At 41.9% G+C, this 19,114-nt stretch overlaps 1 protein-coding gene across 1 annotated transcript in view; it reads left to right on the top strand.

Annotated features, from left to right (window-relative positions):
* Positions 1 to 19,114, top strand: part of BACH2 (BTB domain and CNC homolog 2) — a 216,850-nt gene that overhangs the window by 180,024 nt on the left and 17,712 nt on the right. Inside the window, exon 4 of the mRNA XM_055001900.1 lies at positions 14,868 to 16,412. Coding sequence (XP_054857875.1) covers positions 14,868 to 16,412 — 1,545 coding nt within the window. The remainder of the gene's footprint in view (positions 1 to 14,867; positions 16,413 to 19,114) is intronic.

Below are 19,114 nucleotides of genomic sequence, written 5' to 3'. Positions count from 1 at the left end.
AATATGTTGTATACTCATTTCTGGACCTCAATAAAATTCCAGAGCAGAATGAACTCAAGAGACAGGTACTTTAGCAGAGAATAACCTTATTATCCTGACCAAGATACAGAGCAGCAAATAGAAGTAAAACGTAGGTTCCCTATAACATTACAGCAGTAAGTCTATACAATTCAGTAGTGAAATACAATAGTAGCCAACTTGTAGTGAAACATTAACTTTGCGAAGAGCCTAGTGTTTAATTGTTATCTAAACATGAATTAATGTGCTCCTCCATATATAGTACTTTGGTCACATCTTAAGAAGACAAAATTGACTGGAAAAGACAATGGGAAAAGTTGAAGACTAGTAGGAGAAGAGCATGAGATGGCTTGTCTCAATAAAGGAAACCACGGTCTTCAGTTTGCAAGAGCAGAGCAAGGCTATCAGTAATAGGACATTTTGGATGTTAATTCATAAAGTTGCCATAAGCCGGAGGTGACTTGACAGTGCATAACACACATACCAAGGTGGCCATTCCAAAGAGAAACCTGGGGAGGAGTGACATGTATAGTTGTCACAAATTGAATGCAAAAATGTGGAAGTTGGTAGGGAGGAGGGAGAGGAGATAAGAGAAGTGGGAAGAGAACCACTGACAAGGAGGGAAGATTAGGAAAGCTAGAAGCCATAAGGTCAGCGGTCTGGAGTTTGGAACAGGAATTAGTAAGGCTAAGAGGTTGGAAGGAAAAACAGACTTGGAGGTAAGGTTTTAAATTCAGCAACCAACTGAAATTAAAAGGTTCAGAGATCCATTCTTATACCCTTTTCCCCTAATTAGGAAATTAACTTTCCCCCAGTTCTTCCATCTGTGTTAAACTGCTCTCAGTCAGGGCTGAATCTCCAAACTGTTAGTTCTCGAAATCTCCTCTCTTCCTCAGCCTCCAGTGCAGAAGTCTTTCTCTGTTCAGCTCATACCACCCAATCAGATTCCTTGGAGTAGCCTGTCACTCAAGGCTCTCTGTTTCTGTGAAGAATTAACCCTTGACAGTCTTTCAGCTGTTTGTACAGAACTTCTAAGCTTTTAAAAAACTGCCGTCTGTCACACATGGCAAAGAGCAGGGGTCATTCCGTAGAAAAAGAGCTGGAGGAACTCATTAGCATAACTCATTAGCATATGCCACACCCCTTACCATCACCAGAAGTGTGTCATTAGCATAACTGATTTGCATATGCCACACCCCCTTGCGTCACCTATCCTGGCTGTTTTGGACCCAATCCTGGCCATTCAGGGCCGAAATTGGGCCCAAAATGGCAAAAAGGGGCTGAAAATGGCCGAAAAGAGGCCCAAAATGGTCAGGATCTGGCCTCTGGTGAGTGGGAGAGTGATCCACCACCTATTAGAGGCCTGATCCAGGCCGTTTTGGCCCCAATCCAGGCTGAAATGGGCCCAAAATGGCTGAGGTGGGCAGGGCCACCTAACGTGACCTCTTTGGGGAACTGCCACAACTGTGTTCCTGTGCGTTCCCCCTCAAAATGAGCCCTGACAAAGAACCTTAGTTAGGGTACACCTAACCTGGCCTTAATTCTCTGGTTTTATATCAAAGATGAATTCCTTGTCACCTCTGGATGCAGAAGACTTGAAGATTTGTAGGGGCTAGAAAACATGGGATCTGGAGAGTTGGAGACTTTTCAGAGTAAGATCAACAGTGATCAGCAACAACTGAAATCTTCAGTTTGAATCCAAGTGTACTACACCATATCTCAGAGTCAGCAAGAAGAGCTCCTTAGAGGGTTTGTTAATTTCCTCTTTGGCTCTGTAGAGGGTTGAAATTAACAAACCCTCTGAGGAGCAATCTTTGCCGGCTCTGTAGAGAGAGGTGAAATTCAAACTACGCTTCTTCACTTGAGTGTCCTCGTGTAATTTGTCTTGTGTAGTTGAGCTCTGTTTTGTTCAATGTGCAAATATGCTTTAACAACTTTGGCAGGTGGTGGTAGAGAATGCTGCCATAATAGCCTTTATCAGACTTTTGCTAGCATGTAGGAGTGGTGGAGACAAGAGACTATGGTGAATGAGGGGTTCTTCGGAGGGGAATAGGGAGGAGAATCACATCACACAAGCACCTTTTGTAAGTAAGAGTCTTGATTATTTCTGTACCAGAAACAAAGCCCGTTGTGGGAAAAAAAAATACAACGGGCTCTAGAAAGGGGAGAGTTTCCTGATATCTGGTATCCAGATGGCGCTAGAGGAGTGAGTGAAGCATTGCGGAACCGCACAACTATCCCTATACCGTGCTCTTGAAAAAGAAATTCCGAAACAGGAGTTCAGCTTGCGCCCTGTTGAGCACGTGGTGGCCCTTTTTCCTCCCCGTGGGCTTGGCGTCCTAGCTGCAGATCCTCCCGGCTGGGAGTTGGTCATCGGAACGTGTTCGTCGGAAGACCACTGCAGTTAAGAAGAAAAGAATATATTCGATAATTTTCAAGAGACTATATTGGGACATTATCCCTGGGGGAGATTTGGATTTTTGGGTTGTGCATTCCTTGTGTTATTTTGAAAGTCCTAAGTAGTTGATGTTATCAGCCTTATTCAGAAGTACTTTATATAAAAGTGTTTGGTATTTTTGCCATATTTGTGTGTCATTATATTTTGTTGGTTTTGTAGACCTTACTGTGATGGGTTGCTACTTGTACTACTCCTAATATGAGCTGGCTGAAGGGGGGGAGGGCACTGCCACTTACTCCGCTCCTAATACTGACTGGGTTAAGGCACGGGGAAGGCATTGCCACCTGCTCTGCTCCTGTTTCCGGCCTGGGTTTCCCACCATGGCATGTTTTCTGGAGCGATATGGTGAGTTACCTGGGCTTTCCTCTGTGGCAGCGCCCTCTGGTGGTGCACCAGGGTAGAAAGTGAGTCGTCTGAAAGACACTTACTCAATTATATAGTAAGATATTGACATGTGATGTCCTGTGTATCTATTGTATAAGCCCTTGAAAGAAGGACTGGTCTGCACATTAAGTGCTATAGAAACTTCCTATTCTAGCAATGCATCTTCCTCACTAGAGTTCAGCCAGACATTAATTGAATTCACTGTGATGTGTAAAGGGTTACAGTCTTCTAATTCTCTGATACGAATCAACATGGTTCAAGAGCAAACTCCACTGTACTCAATATTGTACTTATATACAAATGCATACAGCTTTGATGAATGCAATTAACTGAAACATGTCCAAGTACTGTAATCAACTAAGATTTCTTTATTTAGGTAGCTGTCTGAAGTTGCATGGCTATGATTAAAAGTATGGTATACAGAGAGCCACTCTGAGGCTCCTCCCCCCTCCCCGCCTACAGCTATTAGAGCATCTCAATCCACCCCTGGTATTAAGTCCAACCAAACTTTCTTTATATTTTCCCACTGATCTTAAAGTCTCTTTCCTGCTGAGTATATTTCATTACATCAAAGAGCATTGGTTGTTATGTGATTCTCTGCTCTGCTCTCTTTGAAAATAAGAGACGGGAACAGAAATTATAAAGCCACTAAATTTACCAAATGAGGACCTCATCTTAGTTAAGAAACACTATACCATGATATTAATTTTCTAATTACTAAATATAAGATGATTCAGCATGCACGGGGCTATGTGTTTCATCATATGGAAATACATGAATGAGCCATCAGAATAATATTTTGCTGTTCATTATTTTATTCAGACAGCACTAATTGCAGTTATTTTCTTCAAGTGTCTCTAAAAGTTTATTTATGCTGTTAATAAGTTGAGCAGCTGTAGTGATATTAGCTGCCAGCACTGTAGCCTTTTTTGGGACACACTCAAGTGTAGCAATAATATAATATGAATATAAATTCAAATGAGCATGATCCTGTCTTAACAGATGGAACATGCTATTGCTCACATATGTATTCATACTCCCGCAGTCATTCATATACTCAGATGCACACACTCTTCTAAATTAACATTGTCATTCCCAGTTGGATCTACAATCCACATAGAAAATGATTAAAACAGTGCTGGTCCATACTGGACCATGTTTCAGTTGCTTTTAAGCAGAAACTCATCATCCCATGGAAGCAGATAGCCACTTAATCCAGGTCAAAGGTACAAACAGCTGCCTACTATCTCTCCCCTAATAATACTAACAACAAAAACAACAGCAGCAGTGTGCGTATATACCTTCCTTAAGGACAGGTTAGAGCCAACTCAGAGCAGTGAACGAAGTCGGTGTTGTTGTTATCCCCACAATACAGCTGAGAAACCAGGGCTTAGAGGAGTGGCTTACTCAAGACCACCTGCTGAGCTTATGACAGTAGTGGAAGTTGAACTGGCCGATTGCTGATTCACAACCCAACCACTTAATCACTATGCTACAGCAGCCAAGAGATGTCAAAGCTTGGGGTGCAGTTAGGAAAAGATGGTCCTTCTGCAAGCATAGAAAGTTGCATGTAGAGCACGTAACTAAATGACACAAGACAATGACCTAAGCCACGTTTTACAGGGGGAGGCAAAAAAGTCAGTCACTAGCCAGTCTGGGAGGGGAAGGGTCTTATTCCAACCCTAAAAGAGTGATCAGACCTGATTAAAATATATTGACAGCATGGAACACACACAAAGATGTAATTTTATGCAGTGGTCAGAGTCAGTAGGCTTAAGCTAACCTAATGTTGTTTTAATGTGCTCTATGTTTATGTAATAAGTATTAAGTTCACAAACATGGGAATAGTGCTCAGACAGCAAAGAATTTTCCACAAAAATATTCAGTAAGCTTAATGTGATCTATCTGACCTGAACCAAGCGTACTCTGTGTTGTTTGAATGCATGTGTTGTGGATGTAGAATGGCTATAGCACCTTATGCTCATACCAAGGAGAGGTACATAAGAGGCTCTGTGTATTTGATAACCAAGTTGCCATATTAACCCATCAAATTTTTCAGAAGCATCTAAATTTGTTTCCATCTCTGAAGCACACGTTAGGATAGCATGATATGTTAGTCTAAATAGCCTTTTAAAAAATCTGTTATCCAAGGATGTGGCCTCTTCTGTAAATAAAGATTACTATTTGAAGAGTGTGTCTCATTCTTCTGTACTGCTGTGTCACACAGCAGAAGATTTTCTTCCTTGGTTGTGTTTGTATGTATATACCAAACATAAAAATGTAAGCCATATAGGTCTTAAGATATACTAAAAATTTAATGACAAAAAAGTAAAGTTAATGATAAGGGAGTATCAGAGAACGTTATATTTCCAGTTTTCCCCAAAGCACCACACTTAAATAGAAGATGATGGAGAGATGCAGTTCTTAACAGTTTCCATTTTAAATCATACAATAACATGCAGAAAGAAAGCATATTTATACATGGTTGCATCCTACCAATTAATTATTTTAATTGCCATGTTATCTGGTCAAATACAATAACAAAGCCTCTTTTGAGAGTATATTTCTTCTGTGGTCCATTCTCAGTGTTTGGAATGTTATATTATTCCTCAATCATGGGTGTTTTTTCCTCTTTGAGTCTTTATTGGAGAAAGTCAGGTTAAAAATGCCTTTACGTGAATATTTTTCCTACCTTGTTACAACAAGATGAATGACATACCTTGCCACTTTAAATTGTTAACTTCCAAGATGATATCCATCTTTGAGCACTCAAACTCAAGAAGTTGTTTAAAAATCCCTTGGTTGCGTTTTTCTATTATTCTGCTTCCAGATACCCATTCAGGTTGCTTGCTATGATACAGACTTTTAAGTGTTGTTTTTGCTAAAATTCATACAAAACTTGCACCCCCAGCCTAGTCAGCAACATTTACTAGCAGATGCTGACTGGAGGCTCTTGCTGTGAAGGCTTAATTTCCCAGAAAAACATACCAGAGTGCATTTTCTAGTCTGCTGTCAAGTTATTTGCATAAATCACTAAATCCAACCACAGAGATGAGGGAGGGGGGAGAGAATTAGCCTTTCTACAGTCAGTTGACCAGTATTATTTTTATTTTATTTTTTTTTGCTGAACAAATGTATATACATGCTGTCCACAGCTTACCCACATCTGTCAAATGTCAATTTTTTAAAAACCCAACAACAACAAAAAAGTGATAATTGCCTTTGACTATACATTTGTAACTCGTGCATATACTGTGTGGAAATGTTACGGGAAGATTAGAATCTTGGCCCTCTATTGTATAGTCCCATTAACTCCAAAATTCTCTCTCCATCCACACAATTTTGTGAACTATTCATTTAGCTAAACTTTTTTTTATTTATATTATTTATAGTCCACCTTTCTCACTGAGATTTAAGGCAGATTACACAGTGTGAGTCAGTGCTGTCAGTGTCAAAGACATTACAGTAAAACATGTAATACGTATATTCATGCAAATTTGCAAAGATTTAAAAAAACCCACAGAAATCCAATACAGAGCTTGAAGAAATGTTGAAACAGATCATAAGCAATTCTACGACTGACATATTAAACAACATCAGAACCAGTCAGTAGGATCATACTTATAGTAATAGTAGTGGAGTCTACGGTCCATCAATATTTACAGCAGTAGTAGTAAAGTCTGTAGTCCTTCCATGTCCCTTTACTGATTCGTGATTCCTCCTATCTGAGTAAAAAGCCCTCTTTTTCATCATTTGTGGAAGGCTAGGAGACTGCGACCTTTCCTAACTTCCTCAGGTAGAGCATTCCATAGTGGGGACTGCTACAGAGAATGCTCGTACATGGGCGGCTGTTGATTTTGTCCATGTGCAAGGTGACACTTGCAGAAGGCCCAGTTCAGATGAGCAAAGTTGCCATGGTGGAATATAGGGAGAGAGGCAGTCCTGTAGATATGATGGACCAAGGCTATGATGAGTTTTGTAAGTGGTAGCCAATATCTTGAATTGGGCTTGGTAACTATTATCTAGCTAATGGAGTGCCTGTGCAATGCGAGTAATATTCATGATCATTTTGGCTCCCAATAATAGCCGAGCTGCAGCGTTATACGCCAACTGGAATCACTGAGTTACCTTAGAGGGGAGACCTCTGCACAGTGCATTACACTGTAACTCTACGTTAACACAGGCATACACAAATCTCATATGTGAACTTTCAAAAGTGGGAGGAAAATTTAAGAAACCTCTTGAAAGAGAGTTAGCCAAATTATCGGGAAACATTTTTCAAGCTTGTCCTGAATGAATTTGACTCTTTTGGCCTCATTTTTTGCTCAGACTCTAGGGTTGCCAGGTCCCCATGTCCTCCCAGTGATGACATCACTTCTGGGAAGTGACATCGTCATGCGGGTTACAGCCAGTCCAGGAAAGCTCCCACGCTCTGCAGAGGGGGCCAAATTGGGCCCAATTTGGCCTGGATTGGGCAGTTGCAAAGCATGGGAGTGCTCCTGCACTCTGCATCATCCTGGATCGGGCCCGAAACTGTGGAGTTTGGAAATGCTCCCGTGCTCCACAGCGGCCTGTTCCAGGCTGATTTGGGCCCAATCCAAGCCAGATCGGGCCACGGGAGCACACTGTGCTGCCCGGGAGCACGCTTCCGGGAGGCCCATGCCTCCTCCACCAACCAAGTAAGCAGGAGTGGAGGGTGGGAGCAGGGGACTCCCCACCCCAAGGAGGGGACTGGCAACCCTATCAGGCTCTCATTACCCCCATCAAAATTGAGGACAAAAGGCAATTGGCAGGTGGGTCTACTTATATCCATTATGTCCTTTAATTTGGCTTTATAATCACTTGCTTAGTGCAATGAAATATATCTGAATATGCATGTATGAGAGCAACGTGTTGTTCACGTTCTCCCTCCACTGCTAGAATGAAAGACAAAGCAGAATTAAATTAAAACTGGGTTCTAGTTAGCGGTGAAATGTTAGCATCATTGTCCTAACCTAACCAAGAAAGAATTTTCTTCACATAGTCCTCTTAAACATTACGTGGCATTTGACAGCTTTGTGGTTTCCTGTGTGTGTTTTAGATCGATTAATTTAGCCTTCTATTTGCAAAGGTTACCTGTATAAAAGTTGCACGTACATTTGAATAGGCCACTTAGATATATTATTGTTTTATCACATCTTTCATCCAGGTTGCTCAGGGCATCATTCAATAGTCCTCTTTTTTTTTACCCTCACATTGACCTTACAGAGTAGGTTAGGTTGTGAGGACATGACTAGTCCGAGATCACCCATCAGCTTTATGATAACAATGGAGATTTGAATCCCAGATCCTCGTTAGAAACATTTTAACCACTTTACCAAGCTAATTCTGTCTGCTTCCTCATTTGTAATGGGCATTGATTATTTATATCACAGTTTATAAAATCACTGTTAAAAATAAAGAATAATCCCCCTGTTTAAAAATTGAATAAAAATACCTAAGCAGTCCATTTAACAAATTGTATTTTGAAAAATGTATTTGATACTGTATGCCAAAATGAACTTTGAAAATAACACTCCATCTCTCTACCAGCATCCTAGCCCTTAAAAAAAAAAGACAGGCTTGTTAATTATGGCAAATAAGATTACAGATTGTGTTTAATCTCTGAGACCTTTGTGCGTGTGTGGAGAAAAGATAGAAACACTGTTAGTTGTCACTAAACTTATCTTGCGTGTCTTGAGAGTGCTTTATTATATAAATTGAAGCTTTACAAAAAGGCATGGTAGGGTTATTAAGCTGCATCAAAGCAAGTCACCTCTGAAACCAGTAAAAATATGAAAGTAGTACAAATGTACCAGTCGACTAGGGTTTAGCAGCCACAAGCAGTCCATGACATCATGCTGACATTCTCAACCTGGGTTGAGGAATACCTATGAGTGTCAACAATGTGACAATGCCCTTGAACTTATATTGAGAATCCAAATGTTTGTCATGTTGAGCATGGGTAGTCAGGAGAAAATATGTGTGAGGGCTGGTGGATAAAGAAGAGGTGAATATATGATCCTGTGGCCTGGTCCTGAACCCTAGTTAATTTCTATATCTGCACTGCACTTTAGATGGTTTACAATGCAATCCTAAGCAGAATCACATGCTTCTAAATCTTTTGACACCAATGGGCTTAAAAGGGCGCAGCTGTGCTTAGGGCTGCACTGCTAATGCCCTGGATAAAATGCCCGAGTTTGCTGGAATTAGGGTACACGCTGTTGCAACAGAACACTTCCCAGAAAATTTCTGGGAAGAAAAGCATCCCAATGAAAATAACACTAATGGAAGTGAATATGACTGAAGTTCTGAATAGGTGGACTTTAACTGTATGCATTGTTAGTGATTTTGGGTCCCTGGGCAAAAGTTAAGGATGGGACCCAAGAATCACTGGGTATGACTAAGACTGCTTTGGGGGGGGGGTGTTTTTAAGGGGGAGAACAACATGGAGAGAGAGGAGCTCTATCTCTTTCTTCTTCTTTTCCCCCACAGAATAGCACCATACCTGCCCTGCTTTTATCTTCTCTAGGGAACTGATCTGGAAACCATGCATTTTTCCAAGTAGTGGTAAAAGCTGTTTGAGGTGGCTGGGGGGGAGGGGAGTTTCTCCCCCACCTCCCACCGTCCTTCCTCTTGACAAAATAACATTTTTCAAGTCTTTTCTAATGATCACAGCACTAATATGATTCAAAGAAACTTAATTTGAGTGATGGAATGATGGAAATAGTTTCCTAATGTTTTATTTGAATAGACTGTGGTAACCCTTACGACACCTCCAGTCCATGAGCTGAACAAAGAGGCTCTGTCCAATTTGGGGGGAAAGGAACAAACATTGTGAGCCTGATTATATTCTTTTGCAGAATTCCAGAACCTATAGTGTGGACATCTCCATAAAGTATTTGCTTTATTGTTAAATAAATATTCCTCCCTTGTTGTAAGGGTTGACCAGTCAATTCACAAGAAGCTACATTGGTTTACTCTTTGTGTAGACAAGACCTCCTCGCACTAACAGGAAAGACACCAAGTGGGACAGAGTACAGTGAACCAAGGGAGGTTATTGCTGACATTCAAATAGGGGAGGGGGTGATCCTCTGTGTCACTTTACTTTTTTGTTACTTAACTGTTAAATGACCCTTGGGATTCTATGAAGGGGTTCAGCAACTGCTTTGTAAGGTCAGGTGACAAATCCTTCTCACATCCATCTAGTGAACATGAAAACAGATCCCGCTTAGTTTTCTAGGAACGTGGGCAGGAACTCTCCACTTCAGAGGAAAGGGACAGAATTGGTTTCTTTCTCAAAGTGCAAAAGTCCATACAGTTGCTGCTGCTAACAACAATCACACAGCTTCCAAGATTGCCTCAATGCTCAGATTATTTGTTTGGGTCTTGATTGCCTGGATTTCAGCTGGTTTATGAGGTTATATCCCCATACAATTTGATGTCGTATGTTTTATGCACATTTTTTTAGCTCTGGGTTTTAATTGGTTTTCATAGAATCATAGAGCTGGAAGGGGCCATACAGACCATCTAGTCCAACCCCCTGCCCAGTGCAGGATCAGCCTAAAGCATCTCTGACAAGTATTCATCCAGCTTCTTCTTGAAAACTGCCTGTGAGGGGGAGCTCACCACCTCCCTAGGCAGCTGATTCCACTTTTGAACTACTCTGACTGTGAAAAAGTTTTTCCTGATATCCAGCCAGTACTTTTGTGCATGTAATTTAAGCCCATTGCTTCGGGTCCTACCCTCTGCTGCCAACTGGAACAGCTCCTTGCCCTCCTCCAAATGACAGCCTTTCAAATATTTAAAGAGAGCAATCATGTCCCCCCTCAACCTCCTCTTCTCCAAACTAAACATTCCCAAGGCCCTCAGCCTTTCCTCGTAGGGCTCAGTCTCCAGACCCCTGATCATCCTCGTCGCTCTCCTCTGCACCCTCTCGATTTTGTCCACATCCTTTTTGAAGTGAGGCCTCCAAAACTACACACAATACCCCAGGTGCGGCCTGACCAAGACAGTATAGAGAGGGGCTATGACTTCCTGCGATTTCAACACTATGGCCCCTTTGATACAACCCAAGATTGAATTAGCCTTTTTTGCCACCGCACCACACTGACTGCTCATATTTAGTTTACAGTCCACTCTTACCCCAAGATCCCTTTCACATATACTACTGCCCAGAAGTGTATCCCCCATCCAGTATTTGTGCTTCCCATTCTTGTGGCCCAGATATAATACTGTGCACTTGTCTTTGTTGAATTGCTTCCTATTCACAGCTGCCCACTTCTCCAGAGTATTCAGGTCTTGTTGAATTTTAATTCTATCTTCTTGGGTGTTTGCTACTCCTCCCAACTTGGTATCATCAGCAAATTTAATGAGCAGCCCTTCCACTCCTTCATCCAGATCATTGATAAAAATATTGAAAAGTACCAAGCTCAAAACCGAGCCCTGCGGCACCCCACTGGACACCTCCCTCCAGTCTGATGAAACACCGTTGACCACCACTCTTCTAACCAGTTCCCTATCCACCGAACTGTCCTATAGTCCAGTCCACAGTCTTCCAGTTTGCCCATCAGAATGTCATGGGAGACCTTATCAAAAGCTTTACTGAAATCCAGATAAATCACGTCAACAGAGTTCCTCCAATCCAGTAAGCTGGTCACTCGATCAAAGAAGGAAACCAGGTTGGTCTGACAAGATCTGTTAGGAACAAAACCATGCTGACTTCCCCGGATCTCTGAGCGGTCCTTCAGATGCTTACAGATTGATTCCTTTAAAATCTGTTCTAATATCTTCCCAGCAACAGAAGTCAGACTGACCGGCCTGTAGTTTCCCGGGTCATCCTTCTTCCCTTTCTTAAAGATTGGGATAACATTCCCAATGAGATAACATGGGATAACATGGTGTATTTTTATGCTTCTTTTAATTGTTATCCATCTTGGGGACCTTACTGGGCTGAAATGTGGGATATAAATGCTGTAAATAAAAGTGAAATTTTCTACATGGCCTTTGCCGTGCATGGAGCTTCTTACAGTACACGTGAAGGATTCTTAGATTTGAGGTCAGTACATTCAAAGTGGGTATTCAGTAAAGAGGTGAGACTAAAGGGTCTAGGACGGTACCTTCTAACATAAGCTCAGTGATTTCTATGCTGAAATGTTAGGTGAGAGAGAGAGAAAGCACGTCTGTTTATATCACAGGACTGTTTTGGTGGTGGTACGTAGTGGTTTCTGAGTACCAACGCCTTTTCTGGGGGCTCTCCCAAGTCCTGAGGGAGGAATTGGTGGAAATTGGTGCAATTCTGTGTATGCGTACTGGCACCTCCACCTTTTTTTTTTTCTAAACAAAGAAAACACTAGCTTATCATACGGATGTTTGTTTATAGATATAAATGAGAAGGGCTAGAAAGCTGTTTTCTGTTGACAAATTTGCATTCTTTTGAATATAATATTTAACACTGCTATTTTACCTCCAACCTAAGTGCTGCAGCATATTGTTGTATTCATTATGCATCCTCTCGGTTATGCTGTTGCTCTGATATTTAGTAGCCTACTTAAAGTTTCTCCTGTAAAAAAAACTTTCAACCATGGCTTGGTAACTGTAATATATGCAGCTTTTAAACCTTCATCTCAAAAACGTGCAATATTTATAACCACTTTACAGTCCCTGAATATCTGCTTTCTTGTCATGGTGAATTAAATACCAGCAGTTTCAAAGGCAGCACGATGGTAGACCCACAATAAAGGCCAAATCAATATTTAGACAGCTTCGGGCTACTGAGATTCTGCTGGCTTCCACACTTGCCAGCAAGCCCTGCTTGCATTCATCATGAAAGCTGCTGTTTATGCATTTGAAACATTAGCACTGATCTGAAATGCTTCTAAGACTCCTCCCTGAGGGCATCTTTTAAATTTGCAAGCAGTGGCTGTTGTAGCACCAAAATGCAGTGTTGCTCGTCACTGCCTATTATAAATTACTGCTCTGTTATTATCTGCATAGGATATGTGTTATTACAAATGATCCATACTGATTTGGCCCTCTTATCTCCCCACTTAGTCTCTCCCCCCACACACACCATATTTTGTGGTGTGTTTTGAGAGCAACCATCTGTTTGTTATGCTGTGTCAATAACACTAAGAGTTCTGCATGTGAATAGCCTCTGGAGAAAGGCTTGCATAGCAGATGTCCAAAGTAGTCCAGTTTTGAGGGGATGAAAACCTTGACTCAGCTTGAGAGGGGAAAAATGTCCTTTGGAATGTTATGAGTCAGTGGTTTTGTTTTTATTTTGCCTAGACTACACTGAATGGAGTTCTAGTTGAAAAGTATAGTTTTGTCATCGACTAGCTTTGCAGTTCTCCCACCTAGTGGTTGTGTTTGATTATAACTTCCATAACAATTTTTGTTCTCTGGGATTTATATTTGGTAGACATACTAACCTAGTACTTTTATTAAGACCAGCTGAAATTAGAAAGCAATAAGGTAGTAAGCGCCTATTCTACTTTCAAAGTTACTCATTACACTGAAGATCATGCTAGGAAAAGATTGGTGTTTGGGTCACATAGATAAGGTCAGAGTAACGTGCCTGACCCAAAACTATTCACAGAATAAAGATGCATAAACCAGTAGTTACACTAATAACAATACCCACCCTCTCTATTTTCCAGTTGTTTAACGTCCAATTGTGTATTACTGCATGATGAACCAAATGTGTGTGTAATGCAAATTTTAAGTGCTGCTGGAGAAACTGCAGACCTTTTAATCTGAAATATTGGACAAACAAGGAAAGGCAGTAATATCAAGCACATCAGTGTAGCAGAGTCACACACTGCCCTCCCCCACCCTCAGCTATCTGAATCCTGATAATCCATGCCTCCACATTATTACATTACTAAATAAATTATTATTTGCCTCCCCCAGGGGATTAAAACAGTATATGCATTGATGTCCTATTTAAAACAACATCTGATGGGTGCTGGGGTGCTGTCATCCTAAGGGTATTTTCTTTCACTTTTCATACTCATTTTCATTTTTAACAAATTTCACATTCCTAGGATTCGTGATTAAAGAAACTGCTTGAAAGCATATGGATTGTGCCTGGTGACAGCTGAGATTCCAGAGGGAGGATGGTTAGAGGGTGAAATCAAATAATGGGAGCCTCTTCAATCATGCCATATGTAAAAACCAGTCTTCTGTAATCTCTAGCAACATGGTTAAGCAAGTATTTTATTTCTTAATAGCAGAAGGGTGGTATATTAGTGTTGTATTCAAGTGAGTCGTTGGAAGCTGTAATCAGCTTTTCATGCTGTTACAGAACTGTGTGGTAATACGGACCTGTAACCAGCTACTGCCTGGCTCCTCACTGTACAAATCCAGCAGTTGGGGGATGGTCACAGCTCCCCATCTTATTATAATTGTTCCTTATTCAGGTTAAATCACGTTATTTCCCCCAACATCCCTGCTTTGTATTATTCCTGTTTAATATTTATGCTGTCCCAAAAATGGGTAACCTTTCCTCAAGTGCATATAAAATATATCCAGTTTCTCTGAAAACCTGTAAGACTTTTGGTAGCAAAATTAAATGTTTATTAAATGTGCATAATTGACTTAATTCTAATAGTGCAGGGTACATTCTGCCAAATTTATTGAAGTACAGTAGAACTGATGGGTTATGCACCATTTGAGAATTTAGCAGCAGCCACGTGCGTCTGTTAATAGGGTGAATACCACTTGGCAAATGCCAAAGAGTTCATCATACTTTGAATCATTTGTTGGAAGTAAAGTTTAAATAATCCTATAATATGTATACAGGCAGCACATCACTAGGCAGCATTAATTACTGGAAGTAACTTCATTGCTGACTTGATGAAAGATTAACTAGTACACTGTGGTATTTATGGACATTAGAGCTGTCAGATTACCTAACTACACTTGAGGGGCTTGGGACAATAGCAGTGCTGATGGTAATACTGGCAATTTCCCTGTTTTTTTGCAGGTCACTGCCAGGGGATTTGGTCCATTGTTACAGTTTGCCTACACTGCTAAGCTGTTACTCAGCAGAGAAAACATACAAGAGGTTATCCATTGTGCAGAGTTCCTGCGCGTGCACAACCTGGAGGATTCCTGCTTCAGCTTCCTTCAAACCCAGCTGCTGAACAATGAGGACAGCCTGTTCCTGTGCAAAAAGGATCCCACTTATCAGCGGATGCATGAAGATGAGAATTCCGAGGAAGAGGAGGTAGAGACAATGGAATCTGAGACTTCCAAGATATCTTGTCCAAGGGAGAGAACACACCCAGAGCCCTTTAACTTTGAAACCACCAGTTCGGAAGCAGATAAAGAAGGGATGCTGCCTGACTCTGACCTGCTAAGAGATGACAAGGACAATTTGGACAAAGAAGCAGTAACACGGTATCCCAGATACAAGAAATACCAGCTGGCTTGTACCAAGAATGTCTACAATACATCACACGTTAGTACCTCAGGTTTCACAAGCACATTCAGTGAAGAAAGTTCTGGCGACAGCCTCAAGCCAGAACTTGCTGTAGGGCAAATTAAAAGTGAGCCTAGGAGTGAGGAGAATGATGAAGAAAACATCACACTTTGCCTCTCTGGAGATGAGCCTGACATCAGGGATAAAGAGGGCGACGTTGAAATGGACCGAAAGCAGCCAAGTCCTCCTGGAGCTGACAGGTCTAAAAGTGGTTCCTCTCCTTCCTGCCTAAGGTCTTTCTTCAATCGAACAAAAAACATAGACTTAGTTGGCTTCCCCAGTACTTCCCAACAGCACTTTGCCGGGAGTCCAGCCTGCCCTTTTGACAAGGGGACAACTCAGGGTGACCACAAAGCTGATTATGTCCCTTTCGCAGGGACTTATGGACTGTCCCAAGCTGTTCAGAAGGATGCTTCCAATTTTACAGTGGGATCGCCTCTCAGGGGTCCTGGCTTTGTTGAAGGTCTCTGTAAGCAGGAAGGTGAGGTGGACAGGAGGAGTGTTATATTTTCTTCAAACGTTTGTGACCAAGTAAACACTTCGGTGCATTCATATTCTGGCGTGAGCAGCTTAGACAAAGATCTCACCGAGACTGTGCCAAAGGGTCTGTGGGCAGGAAGTAACCAGTCTCTTCCCAGTTGCCAGACCTATTCTCACATTGGACAGACAGCTGATCACTTGCCAGGACGGGTGCGGCCTAACACCAGCTGCCCAGTGCCAATTAAAGTTTGCCCTCGTTCTCCTCCTCTGGAAACCAGAACAAGGACCTCTAGCTCATGTTCCTCCTACTCTTATGCAGAGGATGGCAGTGGTGGTTCTCCCTGTAGCCTCCCTCTGTGTGAGTTTTCATCTTCCCCCTGTTCCCAAGGAGCTCGATTCCTGGCCCCTGAGCATCAGGAGCCAGGCGTGATGGGAGATGGAATGTACAACCAAGTCAGACCCCAGATAAAATGTGAGCCATCCTATGGAACAAACTCCAGCGATGAGTCTGGATCGTTCTCTGAAGCAGACAGTGAGTCATGTCCTGTGCAAGACAGAGGACATGAGGTAGGGATTTGTGATAAGTACACATATTAACACTTGTTGTGACCCATTCATTGAGCCTGTTATCTGAAATGGCTTTCACACTTTTTTTGTATACAAAGGCAAGAGATAGTCTGTTTTACTCCCTCTGCTGTTGACTCATTAGGGCAACAATTATAAGAGATGCACATGGTAAGGAATCTTCATACTATAAGGCTCAGGATGGGCATAAAACTGTTCAATCTCCAAATCATGTTTAGGAGATTATGAATGTCCCACATACTTGCACAGTCTTTTTCGTTTGTGTGATCTTTTAATTAGTATAGTTAGCATTATGTCTTGCGCTGGTATTTTCTCTAAGTATGCTTAGTTTAGCCATGGCTGCAAATTGTGGCTTGGCACCAACCATAAATATCTCTGAAACTATAAGGGAGAGGGGAATGCCTGAAAGAGAAGGGAGATGAGAAGCACACAGACACTTTTGATCTTATAATCATTAAGTGGGCACGAACCAGAAAAAAACCAAACCATGGGGTTCGTGGTTCATGGGGTTTCCACAAACCACGAACTGGCACGGAACTGGCCCTTTAAACTATCAGCTGGCAGGCAGGGGGATCCTCCCCTGCTGCCTGCCAACTGATAATTTCAAGGGACCTGCCACTTGCAAGGCAGGGCCATTTAAATGGCCCAAACCCAAACCCCCAGCCCCAATCCCCCTAGCCCCAGTCTTCCCCCCGCCAAGCCCCAGCACCAGCCCCCATTTACCTTCCCTCTGATGCTGGGGTGGTGGAGTCTTGCAGGGCAGCAGAGGAGGAGGGAAAGGGCCCTCCCACCACCTGGCAGCTGATAGTTTAAAGGTACCTGCTGCTTGCAAGCAGCAGTAAAAGTTTAAATGGCCATTTCCCCCAGGGAAATGGCCATTTAAACTGGTCCTTTAATACAAACGAAACGAACCAGTAGTCAAGTTCGTGGAAACAAGTTTCCATGAACCCTGGTTCACGAACCCCGAACCGGGCTGGTTTGTGGGTTTTTTTGGTCTGTATTTAGGTTCGTGCCCATCTCTACTTATAACCATTATATAATAAACATAAAACTGTGCCTACCTTGGAGATTTTGCAGTAGAAACAGACCAATTAGGTGGATGGAGAAAGGGTAGAGCTAAGCCATAGGATACACTCATATGCAAACAGTAAAATTAGAATTTGAAATCAGGTCCCTGCAGTCAGTTTCTACCTTATCATGCCCTGCCATCTTGAATCACATCTTTTTCCTAGCCCAAAGCAGTTTGACCTTTCAACAATAAGATTATGCTTCTCATCAGTTTATTCAGTACGAATGGTTTATTTTGTTTCGTATTCATTAAAAAGCTCTTACAAGGCACTGAAAAGCAACTAATATCATGCTAAGGAGAAAAATAAGTTTGGATCTCTAAAGCTATCTCTGACTTTTTTATATAGTTGCTGATATGGGGACAGATTTTCAGCCACTGAACTATTATTTCCATCAGTGGTAAATTCGGGGCATGAGGAATCCAGACATTTAAGGAAACTTTCTTTGTACCAGAAATATTACATATTCTATTCTTCCAAAAAGCAATATAGTCTTCCTAGGAAAATTTGTTTCTTTTCCAACTGATGAAGCCATTGCAACTTGCTGTGCGAGAAGTAGTAGTGTGAGTATTAAATAGGTACCTAGAAGTGTGGGGTGCAAGGACTTGCGGGGGACATCTCATTTTCCCCTGCCCCACCATGTCCTCTTTCCCTTCCCTGCCCCCTATAGCCTCCACTCCTTCCCAACCCCCTTTGCCCCCCTGTCTTTGCCCAACTGTGACTGGATCAAAGTCACCCAGTGAGCTTCTACCACAGAGTGGTGATTTAAAGCTCCTTCTTCCATATCCTGCTCTGAAACTCTAATCACTACACTTCACTGGCTTGTGGAGCTGGGGGCTGCTGTTGAAAGTAGCAAGCAGTCAGGCCTTGATGAGTCATGAAAGTCATGAGTCCTCCATCAAAACAGCTGTGGAAAGGCCATGTCTTTTTACTGACAGAAACCATGTCTGGATTACTGGCTAAACTCTTATCATTGTCCAGCAACAACCACTGTGGGCATCTGGTTAAAGCTACAGGAGCTCCATTTATCATTTTGGGTTTTAAAAAATATATATATTTATTTTTTTAGATTCCAGATTTTTACTCAAACCTGGGGCATTTTTCTGGTATGTGGGAATATCTTTCTTGTCTGTTCATGACTCCAATCTCCAAATTTAAGTATCCACAGATCAGGGCCACTTGACTATTAGTATGTAAGATTAAAATATGAGATTTACCAAACTGCAAGGAGGCTTTGGATTTGTGCTTTTCAGATGACAACAATAACAACAACAACAATAATCAATTTATACACCGCCCTTCAGGACAACTTAATGCCCACTCAGAGCAGTTTACAAAGTATGCTATTATTACCTCACAACAAACACCCTGTGAGGTGGGTGGGGCTGAGAGAGCTCCATAGAGCTGTGAGTAGCCCAAGGTCACCCAGCTGGCTTCAACAGGTCAGGTTGGCAAATCAGTTTGGAAACTGATGACTTTTCCTCAGGTATTTTGATATGTGCCCTCTGTTATAGCCCCAGGTGAGATGTGTGTGCTTGCTTGTATATAAGATAGGAATTTCCCACACTTCTTTCTCCCCTTCAGTAAACCTCCTTTGGTCCTGCCACCACCAAATTA

Source organism: Eublepharis macularius, chromosome 1, assembly GCF_028583425.1.
Source record: "Eublepharis macularius isolate TG4126 chromosome 1, MPM_Emac_v1.0, whole genome shotgun sequence".
NCBI classification, from domain to species: Eukaryota; Metazoa; Chordata; class Lepidosauria; order Squamata; family Eublepharidae; genus Eublepharis; species Eublepharis macularius.
The sequence above is the reverse complement of the archived record's forward strand: the minus strand, read 5'-3'. Positions and strand labels throughout refer to the sequence as shown.